Source organism: Stigmatopora argus, chromosome 7 (genome assembly GCF_051989625.1).
Source record: "Stigmatopora argus isolate UIUO_Sarg chromosome 7, RoL_Sarg_1.0, whole genome shotgun sequence".
NCBI lineage: Eukaryota > Metazoa > Chordata > Actinopteri > Syngnathiformes > Syngnathidae > Stigmatopora > Stigmatopora argus.
The window spans coordinates 1,639,579-1,665,536 of record NC_135393.1 but is presented as its reverse complement, the minus strand read 5'-3'; the positions used below and the strand labels follow the sequence as shown (position 1 = coordinate 1,665,536).

General features: G+C 40.7%; 1 protein-coding gene across 10 annotated transcripts in view; it reads right to left on the bottom strand.

Moving 5' to 3' along the window:
• Positions 1–24,546, bottom strand: part of pnpla6 (patatin-like phospholipase domain containing 6) — a 118,977-nt gene extending 94,431 nt beyond the window's left edge. For 7 of the 10 annotated variants that reach the window (XM_077604352.1, XM_077604351.1, XM_077604358.1 and 4 more), the window contains exons 1-8: positions 24,339–24,424; positions 20,217–20,270; positions 9,025–9,109; positions 8,850–8,932; positions 8,686–8,777; positions 8,473–8,613; positions 8,237–8,396; positions 2,779–2,859 (exon numbers count right to left, since the gene is read on the bottom strand). In XM_077604352.1, the coding sequence (XP_077460478.1) occupies positions 2,779–2,859; positions 8,237–8,396; positions 8,473–8,613; positions 8,686–8,777; positions 8,850–8,932; positions 9,025–9,109; positions 20,217–20,219 (645 nt within the window). In that variant the 5' untranslated portion in view covers positions 20,220–20,270; positions 24,339–24,424. Of the gene's footprint in view, positions 1–2,778; positions 2,860–8,236; positions 8,397–8,472; positions 8,615–8,685; positions 8,778–8,849; positions 8,933–9,024; positions 9,110–13,642; positions 13,779–20,216; positions 20,271–24,338 lie in introns of those variants that run through there. The other 3 variants (XM_077604355.1, XM_077604359.1, XM_077604360.1) reach the window with 3 other exon arrangements.
• Positions 24,547–25,958: the final 1,412 nt, after the last annotated feature.

The window sequence follows — 25,958 nt, the reverse complement described above, 5'->3', positions numbered from 1 at the left end:
CTTTTATTTATACTATTATTATCCCAAATTAAATACATACATAAGCTGCCATTGACTGCGGTAGACGTCCGATTCATGTTGACTGAGGTGCAGAGGCTATTTCTGTTATTAGTCTACCGTCAATGACAATTTTATTAAAAAGAAGACAAAGCAAATTCACAGATAATAGTCATCCGTGAGCTTTTTCAACCGTTCATTAACAGCAAGGTCTTTTCTCTAACATATCATATATTTCATCCAACGTATATTAATTGTAATTTCTTGTAAACTGTGTGAAAAATTAAAGTGTTGAATTTATTATTTTATTAAACAAATAAAAGTATCCTCTCTTCCTCTCCCTCTCTCTCCCTCCCTCTCCCTCCTTCTCCCTCTCTCTCTCCCTCTCTCTCCCTCTCTCTCTCCCCCTCTCTCTCCCCCTCTCTCTCCGTCTCTCTCTCCCTCTCTCTCCCTCTCTCTCCCTCTCTCTCCCTCTCTCTCCCTTTCTCTCCGTCTCTCTCCCTCTCTCTCCGTCTCTCTCCCTCTCCCTCTCTCTCTTTCCCTCCCTTCCTCCCTCTCCCTCCCTCCCTCCCCCTCTCTCTCCATCCCCCCCTCCCTTCCCTCTCCCTCTCTCTCCCTCCCTGCCCCCTCCCTCCCTCCCTCCTAGTAGTATAATTCAGAATTGCATATCTAATTTTCCCTTAGTGTCAAGTGGATCTCTTCCCCAAAATGAAAGTCTTGGCAGAAACATGTACACACACGATCCGGGGGCAGGGCGAGCGCGCGAATCCCGCGACGGCGAAACATCTGTTCGGCCGACCGTCCGGTCGGCGAAACGTCCGTTCGGCCAAGCGTCCGGTCGGCGAAACGTCCGTTCCGCCAAACGTCCGGTCGGCGAAACGTCCGTTCGGCAAACGGTCCGTTGGCCAAACGTCTTTCGGCGAATCGTCCGAGTACCTGCATGTAAATCTGTGTGTGTATGTATATATGTGCTTATATATATGTATGTGTATATATGTATATATATATATATATATGTGTATGTACACGTATGTGTACATGTAAATGTATGTGTACATGTAAATGTATGTGTATATGTAAATGTATATATATATATATATATATATTTCAGCAACACGCTTATTTATTTATATTTTTTCATGTATTTATTTATTAACTTACTTATTACCTATCTATTTTTGTCTAAAATGCCTTTCCCATTTCTGCATCCTCGCCCTCTTGCTACTGTGACAACGAAATTTCCCGAATACGGGATGAATAAAGTTATCCAATCCAATCCAAGACGGCGGCGCCCTGAGCTAGCAGTGACAGGGACAAGTGAGTTTTTTTCACGTTTTATGCAAGATCTTTTTTTTTCTCTTGAATTTCATTCATAGAGATCAAAATAAATTTTGTTTGGCGTTTTATCTGTTTATCTTTTCTCTATTTTGAAAAAAATGACCGTATCGACCCCATTGTCTTGCGTTATGGCGTCATGGCGTTTTGTCGTTGTTACCTTGCAGTTTCGTGAATGCCGTCTTTCTATGCGCATATAAACCGTCCGCTCGATTCAGTCATCATTTTTTTGTCCAACAAATGCGGTTTATATGCGAGTAAATACGGTAAATGATAGAATCCTCTCAAAGACAACTAAAAAATAAACATAAAACATCAAAATCAAGACTCACAAATCCATATCTAATGAAAATGTATCAAAAAAATCATTTATGTAACATTTCCATCAGCTAGCTTAAAAAACGATGACGCCACATGAGTACAGGAGCTAGCAGAGGATGTGTGCTGCAACCCAAAAGGGGTATTTAGAAAAGTTCTTCTTGGATTTGTCATGGAATACAAAATTGAAAGTTGGCCATAAGTCCCGAAGAACATGAGATTGTACAGTACAAATTCAAACAAGAGGTTGAAGCAACATAACCCGTCACTCAGAAAAGGAGCGACAGTCACTGTGTATAGTGAGAAAGAGGTACTGCTGACCTCGACTCTGGATGTTTTGAGTCAGAGGGCCGAATACTTTGAAGACCTCAAGTTCACTGACACACCTTCTAATAAGGAAGCAGAGGGTGGGGACTCTGACCCTCAGTATTGGGTCTCTGCATTTGTATACGGTTTAGTTCAGTTGGCTTCATCAGGCTGCCATCTTCAACTCTGACTGGAGCATTTTGAACGTGTAAAGAGGTCAGGAATATAATCACCAACTGCAAACCTCAGGCCATAGTCCTAAATGAGAAAAAAAATGGCATTACCTCTTCTGGCCTGGGTTGAGATTCTTCTCCAAATGGAGAAGTTTGAGTACCTCAGGGTTTTGTTTAAAAGTAGGTGAAGAATGGAGCCTGAGGTCAATAGGCAGATTGGTTGTGCAGGGCTAAAACTGTCACTCTCTGGATGGAATCTTCAAGAGGCGTCGGAGGGGAGCATTTCAGAAGGAGCATTTGCGAGAGGATTTCGCCGCACAAGGAAGATGTTAGAGGCAAAGCTCTCAATTTACCGGTCGATCGACATTCATATCCTCACCTCTCGTCACAAGCTATGGGTCGTGACCGGACGGACAAGATCCCGGATACAAGCATCTGAAATCAATTTCCTCCGCAGGGCGTCCGCGCTCTCCCTCAAAGATTGTTAATAAGACTAGAGATTGATAATTTATATTTGAACATTCAGACAAGAATTCATAATTTGATGTGTATAAAAAACAGGGACATTAAAGCAGGGTGATGCTGATACAAGGATGACTGCGTCTGCATACACGTGCAAATTCATGACAGAAAGGCAAACATAACATACCGTGATTACATCTAAAATGCTCAGGAGGCTGTGGACGCTGTCTCCAGGGAAAACCTCCTTCACAACACATTCTTTGCTATCCTTGAAAAAAAAGTAAACTGCATCACATTGGAAATAAGTTTAAACAGAAAGCTAAAGACACATTTAAGAGAATTATTTCTTATAATGACGTGAATTCTTTTATTGCTATAAAATCATACGTATTTGTAGGTACAGTGGGGCAAATAAGTATTTAGTCAACCACCAATTGTGCAAGTTCTCCTACTTGAAAAGTTTAGAGAGGCCTGTAATTGTCAGCAAGGGTAAACCTCAACCACGAGAGACAGAATGTGGAATAAAAAACAGAAAATCACATTGTTTGATTTTTAAAGAATTTATTTCCAAATTATAGTGGAGAATATGTATTTGGTCACCTGCAAACAAGTAAGATTTCTGGCTGTCAAAGAGGTCTAACTTCTAACGAGGTCTAACGAGGTCTTTACTCGTTACCTGTATTAATAGCATCTGTTTTCACTCATTGTCGGTATAAAAGACACCTGTCCACAACCTCAGTCTCTCACACTCCAAACTCCACTATGGCCAAGACCAAAGAGCTGTCGAAGGACACCAGAGACAAAATTGCAGACCTACACCAGGCTGGGAAGACTGAATCTGAAATAGGTACAACGCTTGGTTTAAAGAAATCCACTGTGGGAGCAATTATTAGAAAATTAAAGACATACAAGACCACTGATAATCTCCCTCGATCTGGGGTTCCATGCAAGATCTCACCCTGTGGCGTCAAAATGATAACAAGAACGGTGAGCAAAAATCCCAGAACCACACGGGGGGACCTAGTGAATGACCTACAGAGAGCTGGGACCACAGTAACAAAGGCTACCATCAGTAACACAATGCGCCGCCAGGGACTCAAATCCTGCACTGCCAGACATGTCCCTCTGCTGAAGGCAGTACACATCCAGGCCCGTCTGCGGATCGCTAGAGAGCATTTGGATGATCCAGAAGAGGACTGGGAGAATGTGTTATGGTCAGATGAAACCAAAATAGAACTTTTTGGTAGAAACACAGGTTCTCGTATTTGGAGGAGAAAGAATACTGAATTGCATCCGAAGAACACCATACCCACTGTGAAGCATGGGGGCAGGACGACTGATCTGTGTAAAGGAAAGAATGAATGGGGCCATGGAGCGATAGATTTTCTGTGAAAATCTCCTTCCATCAGCAAGGACATTGAAGATGAGACATGGCTGGGTCTTTCAGCATGACAATGATCCCAAAGACACAGCCAGGGCAACAAAGGAGTGGCTTCATAAGAAGCATTTTAAGGTCCTGGAGTGGCCTAGCCAGTCTCCAGATCTCAACCCCATAGAAAAGCTGTGGAGGGAGTTGAATGTCCGTGTTGCCCAACGACAGCCCCAAAACATCACTGCTCTAGAGATCTGCATGGAAGAATGGGCCAAAATACCAGCAATAGTGTGTGAAAAGCTTGTGAAGAGTTACAGAAAACGTTTGGCCTCCGTTATTGCCAACAAAGGGTACATAAAGTATTGAGATGAACTTTTGGTATTGACCAAATACATATTTTCCACCATGATTTGCAAATAAATTACCGTATTTTCACGACTATAAGGCGCACATAAGTCTTAAATTTTCTCCAAAATAGAAAGGGCGCCTTATAATCCAGTGCGCTTTATATATGGACCAATACTAAAATTGTTATCACGATAAAATAAAATAAATCAGTCGATAGGACAACTACGGCAAGCAGCCCCCGACTCTACTATTTTCTCGTAGATAAAGTACTGCGTCAATACACCCAATGGATTGTGGCCTGTCTATCGGCATCAACACAGTTGCGAACCATGGGAGACAGCCTTGGAAGAGTTACGCTAGCTACTAGCTAGCTACTATTAGCGAATGGATAATGGCCTGGCGATCGGCATCAACACAGTTGCGAACCATGGAAGACAGCCTTGGAAAAGTTACGCTAGCTACTAGCTAGCTACTATTAGCGAATGGATAATGGCCTGGCGATCGGCATCAACACAGTTGCGAACCATGGAAGACAGCCTTGGAAGAGTTACGCTAGCTACTAGCTAGCTACTATTACCGAATGGATTGTGGCCGCCTGGACGGACGTATTATACTCAGCGTTTTCGATGGACAATTGTTCAATTCGGACACAGAAAATGAGGACTTTGATGGTTTTGTGGGTGATGATGACGTGAGTACATTGTAAAATGGCTAAATAAAGTACAACCGAACTCAGTCTTGCTTCCGTTGCCTTTTTAAAAACGTGTTTTTAGCGTGCGAGTGTAGCGTGCATATGGTGCATGTAGCACCAGATTAGTGTTCGCCGTTGCAGTATATTGATACTATTTGTGTAAAGTTATCACAGCCGTCAACCTGGGTGTATTGACAAAAGGACTATATATCCCAGCAGTCACTCCGCACCGGAAATAGCGTCTGGGGCTGCTTCCGTAGACAGTGCTATTACGGTTCGATAATCATCCATAAATTATATATATATATATATATATATATATATATATATATATATATATATATATATATATATATATATATATATATATATATAATCCAGTGCGCTTTATATATGGACCAATACTAAAATTGTTATCACGATAAAATAAAATAAATCAGTCGATAGGACAACTACGGCAAGCAGCCCCCGACTCTACACATATATGCCATGCCTGGCTGCGTCTAAAAGAACTGTGCGTCCTTTGTGTGTGTAAAATACAGAAATAGCCCTCGTTATTGACACTGCGGCTAAAAATACGATGTGCCGAATAGTCGTGAAAATACGGTATTTAAAAATCAAACTGTGATTTTCTGGAGTTTGTTTTTTTCCACATTCTGTCTCTCATCTTTGAGGTTTACCCATATTGACAATTACAGGCCTCTCTAATCTTTTCAAGTAGGATAACTTACACAATTGGTGGTTGACTAAATACTTATTTGCCCCACTGTAGGTCATTTATCTAACATTTAGTTTGTAGACAAGAGGCCAGGCAATTTTAAGACCATCTTTATCTGAGGAAGCAAGACAAGTTTCTTACTTAAGTTGTTTATTATTAACTGGGAAGGGGCCCTTAAGGAATGTTTAGTTTGATGATGATTGTTGATATAACTGATTGCATTTTTTTACTGATTGACCGATACACGATTATGTCTATTATCGGGACCAATATTTGGACATTTGACGTAATATCAGCCTTTTTTTTTAATTCGACCGGCCGATATGAAGAAATAAAATTAAAACTGGGCTATTTCGGCTGAGATGCAGCCAGACTTCTCATCTCTCGATCTCTCTCTGATTCTCTCCCCGTCTCTCTGATTATCTCCCTCTCTCCCCGTCTCTCTGATTATCTCCCTCTCTCCGACTGTCTCCCTCTGTTTCAATCTCTATCTCCGACTGTCTCCCTCTGTCTCAATCTCTATCTCCCACTGTCTCCCTCTGTCTCAATCTCTATCTCTCACTGTCTCACTCTCTATCTCTCACTGTCTCCCTCTGTCTCACTCTCTATCTCTCACTGTCTCCCTCTGTCTCACTCTCTATCTCTCACTGTCTCCCTCTGTCTCACTCTCTATCTCTCACTGTCTCCCTCTGTCTCACTCTCTATCTCTCACTGTCTCCCTCTGTCTCACTCTCTATCTCTCACTGTCTCCCTCTGTCTCACTCTCTATCTCTCACTGTCTCCCTCTGTCTCACTCTCTATCTCTCACTGTCTCCCTCTGTCTCACTCTCTATCTCTCACTGTCTCCCTCTGTCTCACTCTCTATCTCTCACTGTCTCCCTCTGTCTCACTCTCACTGTCTCCCTCTGCCTCACTCTCTATCTCTCACTGTCTCCCTCTGTCTCACTCTCTATCTCTCACTGTCTCCCTCTGTCTCACTCTCTATCTCTCACTGTCTCCCTCTGTCTCACTCTCTATCTCTCACTGTCTCCCTCTGTCTCACTCTCTATCTCTCACTGTCTCCCTCTGTCTCACTCTCTATCTCTCACTGTCTCCCTCTGTCTCACCCTCTATCTCTCACTGTCTCCCTCTGTCTCACCCTCTATCTCTCACTGTCTCCCTCTGTCTCACTCTCTATCTCTCACTGTCTCCCTCTGTCTCACTCTCTATCTCTCACTGTCTCCCTCTGTCTCACTCTCTATCTCTCACTGTCTCCCTCTGTCTCACTCTCTATCTTTCACTGTCTCCCTCTGTCTCACTCTCTATCTCCCTCTGTCTCACTCTCTATCTCTCACTGTCTCCCTCTGTCTCACTCTCTATCTCTCACTGTCTCCCTCTGTCTCACTCGCCATCTCTCACTGTCTCCCTCTGTCTCACTCTCTATCTCTCACTGTCTCCCTCTGTCTCACTCTCTATCTCTCACTGTCTCCCTCTGTCTCACTCTCTATCTCTCACTGTCTCCCTCTGTCTCACTCTCTATCTCTCACTGTCTCCCTCTGTCTCACTCTCTATCTCTCACTGTCTCCCTCTGTCTCACTCTCACTGTCTCCCTCTGTCTCACTCTCTATCTCTCACTGTCTCCCTCTGTCTCACTCTCTATCTCTCACTGTCTCCCTCTGTCTCACTCTCTATCTCTCACTGTCTCCCTCTGTCTCACTCTCTATCTCTCACTGTCTCCCTCTGTCTCACTCTCTATCTCTCACTGTCTCCCTCTGTCTCACTGTCTCACTGTCTCCCTATGTCTCCCCATCCGGGCGGTCCCTCGGTCCCTCCCTCGGTCCCTCCCTCGGTACCTCCCTCTCTCTCTCTCTCTCTCTCGCTCGCCCTCTCTCGCGCTCGCTCGCCCTCTCTCGCGCTCGCTCGCCCGCTCTCGCTCTCTCTCGCTCTCTCGCTCTCTCGCTCTCTCGCTCTCTCGCTCTCTCGCTCTCTCTCTCTCTCTCTCTCGCTCTCTCTCTCTCTCGCTCTCTCGCTCTCTCTCGCTCTCTCGCTCTCTCTCGCTCTCTCTCGCTCTCTCTCGCTCTCTCTCTCTCGCTCTCTCTCGCTCTCTCTCGCTCTTTTTCTTTCTCTGTCTCTCTCTATGACTGTTTATTTGTCTCCCCGTTTCTATCCCTCTCTCTCAATGTCTCTCTCTGTCTCTCTCCCTCTCTCCATCTATTTTTGCCTCTATCTCTCTCCCTCTCTCCGTCTATTTCTCTCTCTGTCTCTCTGTCTCTCTCTGTCGCTTTCTGTCCCTCATATTGTTTTATGTTCTGTTTTGTCATCTTGTTTTCAAATGTGTACCTTCTCTGTACTTCTAATTAAAGAATCTGAAATTAGAAAATGCTGGCCTGGCCGTTGATTGCAGCACACAATAAGTAATCTTCTAGAATTTCCACAACACCTTTCCGATCCCATAATTTCTATGTCATTTTGTCGAATGGAAGAGACAACACTGCCCAAAATGACGCCAATTAATACAATTCAGCAAATTTATATACCATTCCAGTAAGGCACAGTTCAAGTTTTCCATCTTGAACCACATAGATGCTGTTGTCTGGCTGACCAGGTCTAAACACATACTCCCCTTGTTGGAATTGTACAAACACCATGTGCTTGCAGAGCTCGAGAAAGAGGGGTTTCTCAAAATGGCCCAGAACACTGCAATGATAGGAAAGTCAGAGTTACTTTTGGAGGCAATTCATGAATATCTGCTGTATATTTTGGCTGAACCTACCGGACATTTTTGAGCATATAGAGCACCTCAGAAGGAAGGTGAGAATTGGCCACGTCAAACTCTGTAAGATCTGCCTCCAGTACGGAGGGAGGAGGTTCCTTGGCCTCTAATGTAGGAATTTCCTTTTTAAAGCGCAGGATCCTGCAAATAATGAGTTTGGATTGAGAAGTCAAAAGAGAAGTGTTATTCTATGTTAGACTAAGCTTTTTGTACTTTTTGGCAATGTTGAGCATCTTCTGCTTCTTTTTCAAGCGTGGCCGAGAGGAGGACGATGTACCCACCAAGGACGAGGTAGACTGGGAAACCTTTCGAGATATTAATATCGTCAATGAAAAGCAAAAATGCTCAGATTTGGAGTTCCTGAGAGCAAAACTTACTTTACGCATAATTTTTCGCCCATAAAACATGACTTTATCCCTCTTACGAAAACGATATTTAGGAGCTTCCTGTGCTTCTAGCTCTGTATACAGGAACAAAGTTCATCATGAATAGAGATACATTTGAGATTTAACTGATTGTGACACAAGAAAAGCGTCACAACAAACTACTGACTTTGAAGGTGGTTTCGCCGCCATATGAAGATGAGTATAGCAATAAGGACAATGACGAAACAAGCAGAAATGACAATCACCATCATCTGAAGGGAACAAGCAAAAAAAATTGTTAAGTAAAAAAGTTTAAAAATATATATATATTTTTTTTAAGTTCATAGAAATGTGAAAATCCACGCCGGAATTCGCAAGCGGAAGCCCCTCCCCTGTCCTCCGCTAGTTACTAGGACTCAGCACTCACACACAAGTTATTTTTTTATTTTTTTAAATAGGGGTCACCCTACTTAGTGGTTTTTCGTTTATCGCGGCCATGTCTGGTCTACATTAACAGCAATAATCGAGGGATTACTATATATGTGTTTCTGTGTGTGTACATATATTATATATATATATATATATATATATATATATATATATATATATATATATATATATATATATATAAAAGATGGCGTTCCAAGATGGGGCGCGCACTGACGAAGCGGCTTTATGCTCTACAGTTCGGTGTCGTTCGTTATCCTACAGTCGCCAGAATTTAATCACTATCGGAAGGATATGCGATACATCCGATGATAAATTCATCCATAACAGCAGAATGCCAATTACAAGTCCGTAACTATCACTTATTTAGGTCTTTTGCCGAGTAAACGTAGCTTATGGAGAAGCACCACAAATTTCGTCATACGCAGTTTCTGGGTGTGATGACAAGTGGCTAGTAGGCGGGCCAAAGCAGCCAGAGATCGCAAACTCCACCCACAATGGCCGACAGTGGCAAAAACAAATGGATTCTGTTGCAGATTTCTCTCATAAAGCTATTTTCCAGACGGACTTTTCAGGAAAAAAATGGACATAATTAAGAAAGGGCGGTGAAGCTAGCAAGCCTGTTACAGCCGGGAAAATGGTGTGTGCGGCACTTTTAGTGCGCTAACTTAGCTCCACAAGCAAATAGTATTTTGTTGTTTTGATTTAAAGCCATTTTCAAAACGGACTATGCCAGAAATATGACAGGACAGGCTCGACTTTCATCATTAGCTTCGATGGCGATAGGAAAGAAGGAAGAAAGAAAGGAGGATGGATATTGTGTACAGTTAAAAAGGATTTTTGGTGAGTAAAATATGGCTATATTCCTAAATAATTTTTCAATTGTGGGCCCGGTTCTCATGTCTGAAAAGCTCCAGTGTTTGTATTTAAGCTCCAGTGTTTGTATTTAATCACTAAATGCTGCTAGGATGTGGATATTATCCCAGTTTAATTTTTGCCATTTCGCCATTGACGTCCATCGCTGTCTTTTCCCGAGGAAATCACCCCCCTGGCCTTGTTGTAATGTCTCAAAAGCTCCAGTATTTGTATTCAGTCAATGAATGCTGCTAGGAAATGGATTTGACGTCATTTTAGTGCATTTTTTGTCATTTCACGTATTTCTTTTTACCAGCGAAATGATACTCCGGGCCCGGTTCTGATGTCTAAAAAGCTCCAGTATTTGTATTTAATCAATAAATGCTGTTTTCAGTACGTGTACGTACATACGTACGGTTCTGTCTAAAAAGTTTACGTACGTATACGTGTGCGTGTACGTGTGCGTGTACGTGTACGTGTACGTGTACGTGTACGTGTACGTGTACGTGTACGTGTACGTGTACGTGTACGTGTACGTGTACGTGTACGTGTACGTGTACGTGTACGTGTACGTGTACGTGTACGTGTACGTGTACGTGTACGTGTACGTGTACGTGTACGTACGTGTACGTGTACGTACGTATACGTGTACGTACGTATACGTGTACGTACGTATACGTGTACGTACGTATACGTGTACGTACGTATACGTGTACGTGTACGTACGTATACGTGTACGTGTACGTACGTATACGTATACGTGTACGTGTACGTACGTATACGTGTACGTGTACGTACGTATACGTGTACGTATACGTGTACGTATACGTGTACGTATACGTGTACGTATACGTGTACGTATACGTGTACGTATACGTGTACGTACGTATACGTGTACGTACGTATACGTGTACGTACGTATACGTGTACGTACGTATACGTGTACGTATACGTGTACGTATACGTGTACGTATACGTGTACGTATACGTGTACGTATACGTGTACGTACGTATACGTGTACGTACGTATACGTGTACGTACGTATACGTACGTACATATACGTACGTACATATACGTACATATATATACACTTATAAGTATATGTATACATACGTACGTACATATGCGTGCGTATACATATGCGTACGTACATATGCGTACGTACATATGCGTACGTACATATGCGTACGTACATATGCGTACGTACATATGCGTACGTACATATGCGTACGTACATATGCGTACGTACATATGCGTACGTACATATGCGTACGTACATATATATATATACACTTATAAGTATATGTATACATACGTGCGTACATATACGTGCGTACATATACGTGCGTACATATACGTGCGTACATATACGTGCGTACATATACGTGCGTACATATACGTGCGTACATATACGTGCGTACATATACGTGCGTACATATACGTGCGTACATATACGTGCGTACATATACGTGCGTACATATACGTGCGTACATATACGTGCGTACATATACGTGCGTACATATACGTGCGTACATATACGTGCGTACATATACGTGCGTACATATACGTGCGTACATATACGTGCGTACATATACGTGCGTACATATACGTGCGTACATATACGTGCGTACATATACGTGCGTACATATACGTGCGTACATATACGTGCGTACATATACGTGCGTACATATACGTGCGTACATATACGTGCGTACATATACGTGCGTACATATACGTGCGTACATATACGTGCGTACATATACGTGCGTACATATACGTGCGTACATATACGTGCGTACATATACGTGCGTACATATACGTGCGTACATATACGTGCGTACATATACGTGCGTACATATACGTGCGTACATATACGTGCGTACATATACGTGCGTACATATACGTGCGTACATATACGTGCGTACATATACGTGCGTACATATACGTGCGTACATATACGTGCGTACATATACGTGCGTACATATACGTGCGTACATATACGTGCGTACATATACGTGCGTACATATACGTGCGTACATATACGTGCGTACATATACGTGCGTACATATACGTGCGTACATATACGTGCGTACATATACGTGCGTACATATACGTGCGTACATATACGTGCGTACATATACGTGCGTACATATACGTGCGTACATATACGTGCGTACATATACGTGCGTACATATACGTGCGTACATATACGTGCGTACATATACGTGCGTACATATACGTGCGTACATATACGTGCGTACATATACGTGCGTACATATACGTGCGTACATATACGTGCGTACATATACGTGCGTACATATACGTGCGTACATATACGTGCGTACATATACGTGCGTACATATACGTGCGTACATATACGTGCGTACATATACGTGCGTACATATACGTGCGTACATATACGTGCGTACATATACGTGCGTACATATACGTGCGTACATATACGTGCGTACATATACGTGCGTACATATACGTGCGTACATATACGTGCGTACATATACGTGCGTACATATACGTGCGTACATATACGTGCGTACATATACGTGCGTACATATACGTGCGTACATATACGTGCGTACATATACGTGCGTACATATACGTGCGTACATATACGTGCGTACATATACGTGCGTACATATACGTGCGTACATATACGTGCGTACATATACGTGCGTACATATACGTGCGTACATATACGTGCGTACATATACGTGCGTACATATACGTGCGTACATATACGTGCGTACATATACGTGCGTACATATACGTGCGTACATATACGTGCGTACATATACGTGCGTACATATACGTGCGTACATATACGTGCGTACATATACGTGCGTACATATACGTGCGTACATATACGTGCGTACATATACGTGCGTACATATACGTGCGTACATATACGTGCGTACATATACGTGCGTACATATACGTGCGTACATATACGTGCGTACATATACGTGCGTACATATACGTGCGTACATATACGTGCGTACATATACGTGCGTACATATACGTGCGTACATATACGTGCGTACATATACGTGCGTACATATACGTGCGTACATATACGTGCGTACATATACGTGCGTATGTATGCGCACATATATATGTACATACACACGCACACGCACACATACATACTATATATATACACATTTTTTCAATTCAATTTATAGGCGAAAAGAAATGCACAAAGGCTAAGGGCCATGTAAAGAAGATAAAAGAAGTGTGTAGAAAACACGGTGTTGTCACTGGTTCACGGCCAACACGTCATTCGGAGCTTTCTTGAACTGAGCGACCGTCGGCTTCTCGACCACACTCTGCGGAAGCCGGTTCCAAGGTCCGGCGATGCGCACCGAAAAAGCAGCCTTCCGCCGATTTAACCGGAACCTGCGAGGATACACCTTCCATGGATGACCCCTCAGACCTCGATCAGGTGCGGGCGTGAAGAAGAGATCACGGGGCATGTTGTAGTTACCGTGGAGGATGTTGTAGGCCAGTATCAGGTCCCCTCGCAAACGCCTAGCCTCAAGGGTCGGCAGATTGAGTCGCTGGCATCTTTCCTCGTAGGACATTGTGCTGAGGCTGCGGACCATCCTCGTTGCAAGTCTCTGGACCCGCTCCAGATGCTGGATGTCCCTGGCGAGGTACGGTGATGCAGCTTGGACACCATACTCGAGAATGGGCCTCACCAGGGAAACATACAGCGGAAGGAAGATGTCTGCAGTGATGATGGCAAAGGACCGGAACATCAGGAACAGCACTCCGCGAGCTTTGTTGGGTGATTGGATGCATTGGGCAGTTGTTTTGAAAGTGGAATCGACAATGATGCCCAGATCCTTGCACCGTTGAGATCGTTCCAGTTCCAGACGTCCCGGTTCAAAATCGAGAGGTGCATCAGGAGCCGCCCCAATAGCCAAATGACTGCATTTAGTGATGTTGAGCTGCAAGTCCCACAGGTTCGACCATCTCCACAAGTGATGAAGGCACCTACGCAGGTCCTCGAAGTCACTCCGGGGAGCAACAAGCTTCACATCATCAGCAAAGAGGAGAACCCGCTGGGATATGTGCTCTGGCAGGTCGTTGACAAACACCAAAAACAGCAGTAGTCCAAGAACGGAGCCTTGGGGACACCGCTGGGGGCGTTGTGAGTCTCCGAGTGTGCCGTTGACTTGAACTTAAAAGGTGCGGCCAGCCAAAAACGCACCAATCCACCTCACGACCGCTGGGTGAATCGCATAAGCTTCCAGCTTGCGGAGTAGCAAGCGATGGTTGACCGAATCGAACGCCTTGGCGAAGTCCAGGTCGGCAATTTGTCGACACGCTCGCACGCTCGCACGCTCGCACGCACGCTCGCACGCACGCTCGCACGCACGCACGCTCGCACGCTCGCACGCTCGCACGCTCGCACGCTCGCACGCACGCTCGCACGCACCCACGTACATATATACACATATATACACATATATACACATATATACACATATATACACATATATACACATATATACACATATATACACATATATACACATATATACACATATATACACATATATACACATATATACACATATATACACATATATACACATATATACACATATATACACATATATACACATATATACACATATATACACATATATACACATATATACACATATATACACATATATACACATATATACACACATATACACACATATATACACATATATACACATATATACACATATATACACATATATACACATATATACACATATATACACATATATACACATATACACACATATACACACATATACACACATATACACACATATACACACATATACACACATATACACACATATACACACATATACACACATATACACACATATACACACATATACACACATATACACACATATACACACATATACACACATATACACACATATACACACATATACACACATATACACATATATACACATATATACACATATACACACATATACACACATATACACACATATACACACACATATACACACATATACACACATATACACACATATACACACATATACACACATATACACACATATACACACATATACACACATATACACATATATACACATATATACACATATATACACATATATACACATATATACACATATATATACATATATATATACATATATATACATATATATACACATATATACACATATATATACATATATATACATATGTATACACATATATATACATATATATACATATATATACACATATATACACATATATACACATATATACACATATATACACATATATACACATATATACACATATATACACATATATACACATATATACACATATATACACATATATACACATATATATACATATATATACATATATATACATATATATACATATATATATCAGTGGCGGGCGGTGCATTTTCTGGTAGCGCCTTCAACGTATCAATCCAACCCTCAAAAACTATTTTATTGCTATAAAACCTCTACTGCAGCTACAGCTGCGACACATAAAAAATAATCAATAAATTAATGCACAAAAATGGGGTAAAATCCACTTCCTAGCAGCATTTCATGATTAAATACAAATACTGGAGCTTTTCAGACATTAAAACCAGGCCAGGGGGTGATTTTCCCAGGAAAAGACAGCGATGAACGTCAATGGCGTACGGGCAAACATTGCCCGAAAATGGGGTAAAATCCAGCCGAAAACAGCATTTATTGATTAAATACAAATACTGGAGCTTTTTAGACATCAGAACCGGGCCCGGAGTATCATTTCCCCGGTAAAAAGACAGCGATGAACGTCGATATGTCCATATGTGAAATGACTAAAAATGCACTAAAATACTAAAATTTGGTAAGATCCACTTCCTAGCATCATTTATTGATTGAATACAAATACTGGAGCTTTTGAGACATTACAACCAGGCCAGGGGGGTGATTTTTCCCGGGAAAAGAAAGCGATGGACGTCAATGGTGAAACGCCAAAAATTAAACTGGGGTAAAATCCACTTCCTAGCAGCATTTTGTGATTAAATACAAACACTGGAGCTTTTCAGATATCAGAACTTGGCCCACAATTGAAATATTATTTAGCAATAGAGCCATATTTGTAATTTTACTCACCAAAAATCCTTTTTACACAATATCCATCCTCCTTTCTTTCTTCCTTCTTTCCTATCGCCATCGAAGCTAATGATGAAAGTCGAGCCTGTCCTGTCATATATCCGGCATAGTCCGTTTTGAAAATAGCATTAAATCAACACAACAACATACTATTTGCTTGTGGAGCTAAGTTAGCACACCATTTTCCCGGCTGTAACAGGCTTGCTAGCTTCGGAGTTGACCGCCCTTTCTTAATGATGTCCATTTTTTTCTGGAAAAGTCCGTCTGGAAAATAGCTTTGTGAGCAAACAGAAACCATTTGTTTTTGCTTCTGTCGGCCATAGTGGGTGGAGTTTGCAATCTCGGCTGCCTGGGGTACTGCTTTGGCCCGCCTACTAGCCAATCATAGTTTGTGAAAGCAATGACATGTCCCAGCCAGCAAAATGCTAACGCCTATGAAAAATCATTGTGGGGTTGCCAACTCGAAATCTGATTGGTTAAAAGCAACAGTCTAGTTTAATGCAGCAGAGCCCGCAAGAACTGATTGTGCAGGCTTTGAGGCAGATCTGATCTGGCAACAAATAATGGCTGAAATGTGATTGGTTAAATGCTTCAACATGAAAACACACATCTGGAAGCAGTGCAACCATGGGGAAAAGCAATGAAAGGACGCTAACAGACCATTTGGAATAATAAGTACGTATTGATGGACAAAATATAATATGATTCAGATATTTCTTAGGCCAGCAGAGAAGGCCTTGAAGGCCCTGACGGCCCGCCACTGATATATATACATATACATATACATATACATATACATATACATATACATATACATATACATATACATATACATATACATATACATATACATATACATATACATATACATATACATATATATACACACACATACAGTGGTACCTCGAGATACGAGCTTAATCCGTTCCGGGACTGAGCTCGTATGACAAGATTCTCGTAACTCGAGCGGAAGTTTCCCATTGAAATGAATGGGAAACAAATTAATTCGTTCCAACTCTCTGAAAAAAACACCAAAAACAGTATATTGGATAGAAAAAAAATGTTTTATTTCTTATAATTCTCCATATATTGACAAAGTAATAAATAACGAGTGGTTTGATAGTAATAATGTGTTTAATAGGAGTAAAATTAGACACATTTCGCGGAGGATAGAGACAGCGGCATACACGGAGGCGGGGGGGGCTGTTCGGGGGGGCTTTATCCACGGCAACAATGCAATCGTAAACGAACAAATTTAAATTAACTTGGATAACTATATACAGACACTCAACGTTTAATGTAACTTCAAACAAAACTAAATTCTAAATTTGTTGTAATCTTTTTTACCTTACGTAGTTCTACGAGTTGACACCACCTGGCCGCTCCGCCGAAGTCTTCAAAACGAACGCATCAAGAGTTGTTTGTTTTTGTCTACCCTTCAAAATATTTCGATAATGTCGCATACAAATGTCATCACAATAGGATAACGCACGACCACTTGCCAACAAGAAATAGTCTTTAAAGAACGATCGCGGGAGCTTCTTTTCTTAGAAAGAATAACAGGAAATACAATAGTTGAGCTTACCCACGTATTGATTGTGGGTAATGAAGTTTTATTCTGAGAAAGGTTGCCATTGCCTATGGGTGTTGTGTGCACGAGTATACTTCATTACCCAGAAAGCCCTCTTTTTGCCCGCGCGTTGTGCGTTTCCTGGTCGTATGAGGAAACTCGTCTGAATTAATCGTTCCGTGCTCATAGATATTGTTATACACGAAAGATATGCAAAAAAGACCTGGCTTGGTCGCATCACGAAATTTTGATCGCATGACGGGCGAATTATTCGATCGAAATTTCCGTCGTAAGACGAGAATATTGTATGACGAGCGGTTGGATGACGAGGTACCACTGTGTATATATATATATATATATATATATATATATATGTATATATATGTATATATATATATATATATGTATATATATGTATATATGTATATATATATACATATGTATATATATATATACATATATACATATATACACGTACACACACATATATGTATGTATATATATATATGTATATATATATATATATGTATATATATATTCATGTATATATATATATGTGTATATATATATTCATGTATATATATATATATATATATATATATATATATATATACAGACGCTCCCCTACTTACGAACATACGACTTACGAACAACGGTACATACGAACATGTCTGCAAATTGCGTTTATGTCGAAAAATGTTCGTAAGTTCGATTTTGTATTTTTTTTCCGAGTAGTGCTTCTTTCCGCCGCTAATACGCCTGGCGCTGTGAGGGCTCAGCTCACTCAGCATCTACTTTCTTCATTGCAATGCGGAAGTGCATAACCTTTTTCATTTGTATCATTAAATATCTCGTGCATCCATTATTGAATATGGTTGGTAAAAAGCGAAAGGCTTCTATTGAGGGAGTTGCAAGGAAGAGGCAAGCCATTTCATTTGAAACGAGTGGCAATAATAACGAAGCTTGATGCGCGTGAGAGTGGTGAGCGTTTCACGGGCATACAACTTGAATCGTTCGACCGTCAGTACCATTTATAAACAGAAAGATCGAGCGGCAGGACCCAAATATTGAACGTTGCACAAAGTTTGGAAATCAATTGAATGATGCCATACAGTGCTAACGCATCATTTATGATGAAAAAAAGAAGAAAACTGTGCAATCGTCGTTAGATTGCTTCTTTTCGGCCAGTTTCTAATACATAAATCTCTCTCTCTCTCTATACAGTACTGTACATATTCTCTCCATTTTATTAAATGTTTTTTTCAGTACAAACCAATGCGTGTTACTTATACAGACGCTCCCCTAATTTTGTATTTCGCGCCTTTTTCGGAGTAGTACTTCTTTCCGCCGCTAATACCGACGCCTGGCGCTGTGAGAGCTCAGCTCACCCAGCATCTACCTTCTTCTTCGTTGCAATGCGGAAGTGCGTGAATGTATCTCCAGTGTGCAAAGAACCTTTTTCATTTGTATCATTAAATATCTCATGCATCCAATATTGAATATGGTTGGTAAAAAGCTAAAGGCTTCTATTGAGGGAGTTGCAAGGAAGAGGCAAGCCATTTCATTTGAAACGAGTGGCAATAATAACGAAGCTTGATGCGCGTGAGAGTGGTGAGCGTTTCACGGGCATTGAATCGTTTGACAGTCAGTACCATTTATAAACAGAGAGATCGAGCAGCAGGACCCAAATATTGAACGTTGCACAAAGTTTGCAAATCAATTGAATGATGCCATACAGTGCTACCGCATCATTTATGATGAAAAAAAAGAAGAAAACTGTGCAATCGTCATTAGGTCGCTTCTTTTGGCCAGTTTCTAATACATAAATCTCTCTCTCTCTCTACAGTACTGTACATATTCTCTCCATGTTATTAAATGTTTTTTTTTTCAGTACAAACCAGTGCGTGTTACTTATACAAGCCTTAAACATACAAATGCACTTATATTAACCTTCAATATACTTATATCGGCCTTAAACATAAATTATAATACAAAATATAGCACTGAATCAACTTACAAACAAATTCAACTTATGAACAATCGCTCGGAACCAATTGCGTTCGTAAGTAGGGGAGCGTCTGTATGTGTATATCTATATATATGTATATGTATATATATATATATATATATATATATATATATATATATATATATATATATATGTATATATATGTATGTATATATATGTATGTATATATATGTATATATATATATATATATATATATATATATATATATATATTTGTTCATGTGTTCATGTCCTAATGGTAGCTTCCTCCTAATAGGACCAGTAAAACAACACTTACCATGCTTGTCTGCAGTTCCTCCTCCACAGATGTCTTGATTTCATAAAATTTGTCCTAAACAGTGGGGGTACAAGATATATTAATTTATTACGTTACTTTCATTATGGTCTCTGATTTGAACCACAGTTATAATCACAGTTAAGGAACATTCAATTATTTTTCCCCCAAAATAATTTGAACATTATTTGTGATCATGAGAGGGGGGGAGAGGGGGGGAGAGGGGGGGAGAGAGGGGGAGAGGAGGGGGGGAGAGGAGGGGGGGAGAGGAGGGGGGGAGAGGAGGGGGAGAGAGGAAGGGGAGAGAGGGGGAGAGATATATATAAATATATATATCTATATCTCTCTCTCTCTATATATATATATATATCTATATATAAATATATATATAGATATATATATATACAGTGGTACCTCGACATACGATCGTAATCCGTTCCGAGACTGAGATCGTATGACGAGATTCTCGTAACTCGAGCGGACGTTTTCCATTGAAATGAATGGAAAACAAATTAATTCGTTCCAGCCCTCTGAAAAAACACCAAAAACAGGATATTGGATTGGAAAAAATGTTTTATTTCTTCTAATTCGCCATCTATTAACAAAGTAACACATAACTAGTGGTTTAATAGTAATAAAATGTGTTTAATCTAACTAAAATTGGGCAGATTTCGCCGACGGGAGACAGAGACGTTAGGGGGCGTGGGGGGTGGGGTTCTTTTTTCTTTCCACGACAACGCACTCGTAAACGGAACAAACAAATTTAAATTAACTTGGATTAATATATACAGACACTCAAACATCCGTTTAATGTAACTTTACACAAAACTGAATTCTAATTTTTTTGTAATCTTTTGTTACCTTCGTTTTCCGGGTTGGCGGTTTGCCATGCCTCCACCCTCACGTTCGCTATCGATGGACTGTTTGCTGTTGTATTGCCTTCAAAATATTCCCAAAATGATGCACACAAATGTCCTCACAATAGGATAACGCACGACCACTTGCCAACGAGAAATAGTCTTTAAAGAACGATCGCGGGAGCTTCTTTCCTTAGAAAGAATAACAGGAAATACAATAGTTGAGCTTACCCACGTATTGATTGGGGGTAATGAAGTTTTATTCTGAGAAAGGTTGCCATTGCCTATGGGTGTTGTGTGCACGAGTATACTTCATTACCCAGAAAGCCCTCTTTTTGCCCGCGCATGCGCGTTGTGCGTTTCCTGGTCGTATAGAAACTCGTCTGAATTAATCGTTCCGTGCTCGTAGATATTGTTATACACGAAAGATATGCAAAAAAGACAGTGCCATGGCCACCTGGCTTGGTCGCATCACGAAATTTTGATCGCATGACGGGCGAATTATTCGATCGAAATTTCCGCAGTAAGACGAGAATTTTGTATGACGAGCGGTCGTATGACGAGGTACCACTCTGTGTGTGTATATATATATATATATATATATATATATATATATATATATATATATATATATATATATATATATATATATATATATATATATATATGTGTGTGTATACAGTTGTGGTCAAAAGTTTACATACACTTGTGAAGAACATAATGTCATGGCTCTCTTGAGTTTCCAGTTATTTCTACAACTCTGATTTTTCTCTGATAGAGTGATTGGAACAGATACTTCTTTGTCACAAAAAAACATTCATGAAGTTTGGTTCTTTTATGACTTTATTATGGGTGAACAGAAAAAAGTGATCAAATCTGCTGGGTCAAAAATATACATACAGCAGCGCTAATATTTGGTAACCTGTCCCTTGGCCATTTTCACTTCAATTAGGCGCTTTTGGTAGCCATCCACAAGCTTTTAGCAAGCTTCTGGTTGAATCTTTGACCACTCCTCTTCACAGAATTGGTGCAGTTCAGTTAAATTTGATGGCTTTCTGACATGGACTTGTTTCTTCGGCATTGTCCACAAGTTCTCAATGGGATTTAAGTCAGGACTTTGGGAAGGCCATTCGAAAACCTTAATTCTAGCCTGATTTAGCCATTTCATTACTACTTTTGATGTGTTTGGGGTCATTGTCCTGTTGGAACACCCAACTGCGCCCAAGACCCAATCTTCAGGCTGATGACTTTAAGTTATCTTGAAGAATTTGAAGGTAATCCTCCTTCTTCATTATCCCATTTACTCTCTGTAAAGCACCAGTTCCATTGGTAGCAAAACAGCCCCACAGCATAATACTACCACCACCGTGCTTAACGGTAGGCATGGTGTACTTGGGGTTAAAGGCCTCACCTTTTCTCCTCCAAACATATTGCTGGGCATTGTGGCCAAACAGCTCGAAATTTTGATACCTTTCTCCTCCCGGGTTGGCTCTATTTGCCCGCCTCCACCCTGACTTTCAGACGCAACCTATCGAGGGTTGTTTGCTTTTGCATTCCCTTCAAAATATTCTGAAAATGATGCACACAAATGTCCTCACAATAGGATAACGCACGACAACTTGCCAACGAGAAATAGTATATACTCCTCTTTAGCGATCGCTTCGCCATTCGTCCTGACTAACAGCGGAAAAAAACACTGAAAAAATGCTACGCTCCGCCCAATGCTCGTAGACACATTACACGAAGGAGTTGCAATCACAGAGACATTACACAAGGGAGTTGCGGGGAGAGAGACAGTGCCCATGATGTTATGAGCAGCCTCTCGCATCCGCTGCATGCTCGTATATCAAAATTTGTCTCGTATCTCAAGATAAATATTTGCCCGAAATTTTACACGTATCTAAAATTGCTCGTATGTAGGGCCACTCTTATGTCGAGGTACCACTGTATTTTAATTTACAAATACAGGATCTGCTTGCAATGGAAGTATCTTAGTAGGGTAGTTTAGTAAATTCCAAAGTGGATAGATGCTCTGATATCTTCCAGTTTTTTTAAATATAATTTTATAAATAATTGGGCTTTCGCCTTGAAGCCACCATGTTGCATTACCATAATGCACGTAATATTTAAACAAAGGATCCAAACTCAGACCTGGGCACTCCGGTCCTCGAGGGCCGCGGTGCAGGTTTTTTTTTTGTCCAACCGATCCAGCACAGACAGTTTAACTAATTCGATTTCTGCTGAAACAAGGAGTACCTGACTGCAATCCACTGATTGCACTTCTAAGATACCAGAAGTTTTCCTCTTGGATTGGATTGGATAACTTTATTCATCCCGTATTCGGGAAATTAAGTTGTCACAGTAGCAAGAGGGTGAGGATGCAGAAATAGGAAAGGCTTATGGGTTGGAACGAAAACCTGCACCGACTGCGGCCCTATGTGGAATTAATTGCCCAGGTCTGGTCTAACTTGACTTGTGGAGGGTTGGCTTGACCGCAGTCTCCTACTCTCCCCTGCAGTCAAAATAGCTTCATGAAAGTAAGCACCCTCTCCCAGAAGAGTTGCTTTAATTACTTGTTGAAAAACAACAGGCAGGTTTGTTTTAAACTCAAAAGACATTGAATACAATTTAAATTATACAACTTATACAACATGCATGGGAGAGAATCAATATCGAAGCTATGCTGTCAAATAGCAGTGTTTGGTTGTTGCAGCACTTACATGATATGATGACTGCAAGATTGTTGACTTGGTTCAGAAGGGGCAGTGTTGTATTAACATTACAATGCTTCTCTTGAAATACGCTTAAAGTGCCTTTGAAAAATAAAACGCTGGTATTTAAAATAATAATTAAAAAAAACTGCACATCATTCAGTGCAGAGGGCACGAGATTGCAGGTCCCGTTGCTAACGTCATCTGTATGAAAGCATAAGCTAGCGGTCGATGCTACTGATAGCGGTCCACGGTAGACATTCCACTTGCAAGAGAACCTCTAATAACCACTGATACTATGTAATAATAATAACTCAGTACGAGAAGTCATTTTCATCTAATTATTTACTTTTCCTCTGAATATTCGTATTCACGTACACACACCGTTACTGAACACTTAGAGGCGTGTTTTTTGCACCATTTCCATTTCACTGCAACATTGTATAAAGCCCCATTGTAAGACTCAAATATATATAAAATCTAAACAAAGGCACAATTGTAAAAGCAAACACAATAAAAAATAATTAAAAAAACACTTCGAAGGGTATGCCATTTACCTGAACTGATGCACACCAGCTTTATCACGAATGACTGTAAAATAAGAGGACGGATAACCTCGTTGATACTCCTCCTTCATTCCTTTACAATAGGCTAAACAATCGGGAAGTGACGCTAAAGGGTGGGGTTTTACACCAATCACTGGGCTTGAACAAGTTAGGTGCTGGTCGATGCAAACAAGTTATTTTCCAATGAGTATTGGGCATACGCCCTTATTTTTAAATCACCTTAGTAGTGGGGAAAAATGATTCACAGCTATTACAGCGGGCGGCCCGGTGAAGCGAGTGGTTTAGAGCACAGGTGTCAGAGTGGCGGCCCGGGGCCGAAATCTGGCCCGTCGCATCATTTAAAGCGGCCCGAGAAAAAAAATCATGAGTGCCGACTTTCTGTTTTAGGATCAAATTCAAATGAAGATTAAAAATGTATAATATATTTTCAAATTTTCCTATTTTTAAATCAATAATTGCAATTGTTTTCCATCCATTTTTTTCTTTTGTGTTTTTGGTCCAAAAAGCATTTTGTAAGATCTAAAAATAAATATTTAAAAATATTTTCAGTTTTTCACTTTAATATTGAACATAATTTAAAAAACTATTTTGTTTGCTTTTGAAATGAAAGACAAATGATTAAAAGACAATTTCCATTACTAAAGAAAAAAAGCTAAAATAAACATTGTTTTAGATCTATAAAAAACTGAATATTTAGGGCTTTTGATTCAGTTCTTTTAATCTGATTTAAAAATAATAATAATCTAAATATTATATCTAAAATGGTCCGGCCCACATGAAAATCGAGTTGACGTTAATGCGGCCCGCAAACCAACCGAGTTTGACACCCTTGGTTTAGAGCCTTGGCCTCACAGATCTGGGGTCCTGGGTTCAAATCCAGGTCATATCCATCTGTGTGGAGTTTGCATGTTCTCCCCTTGCGTGGGTTTACTCCGGGTACTCCGGTTTCCTCCCACATTCCAAATATATGCATGGTAGGCTGATTGGACTCTCTAAATTGCCCCTAGGTATGGGTGTGAGTGTGCATGGTTGTCCGTCTCCTTGTGCCCTGCGATCGGCTGGCCACCGATTCAGGGTGTCCCACGCCTCTGGCCCGGAGTCAGCTGGGATAGGCTCCAGCACCCCCCACGACCCTAGTGAGGATAAAGCGGTTCAGAAAATGAGATGAACTAATGTAGCCAACTGTACGTGTCCTGTCCGTATGAAACGACCGAACTGGAGGAAAATTTGATATCCAAATTAGTACGATGCACTTTGAGCTTGTTTACTTTGGATGCATATAGGAAGAACAAACCTAAAATACCCCTTAAGAAATTACTTGCATATGGTAATATCAAACTATTGTTATATAAATGCATTATGTGACTAAAGTGGATCAACACTCTGCTATAAAGCTATGAAGAACCAAAGCTGTAAAAATAATTAAATACACAAATAAATAAATACATGTGCAAATAAAAGGTACCATAAATACAGAAATAAGAAAGTGGATTAAAATATTATTGCATGCAAAAATAAAATGTGGAAATTGCCACATGGAAACCGGGTGTTAAAACATTTAAAAGGAATATGAAAATAAATGGACGAACCGGCAGAGAGTGATTAGCGCGT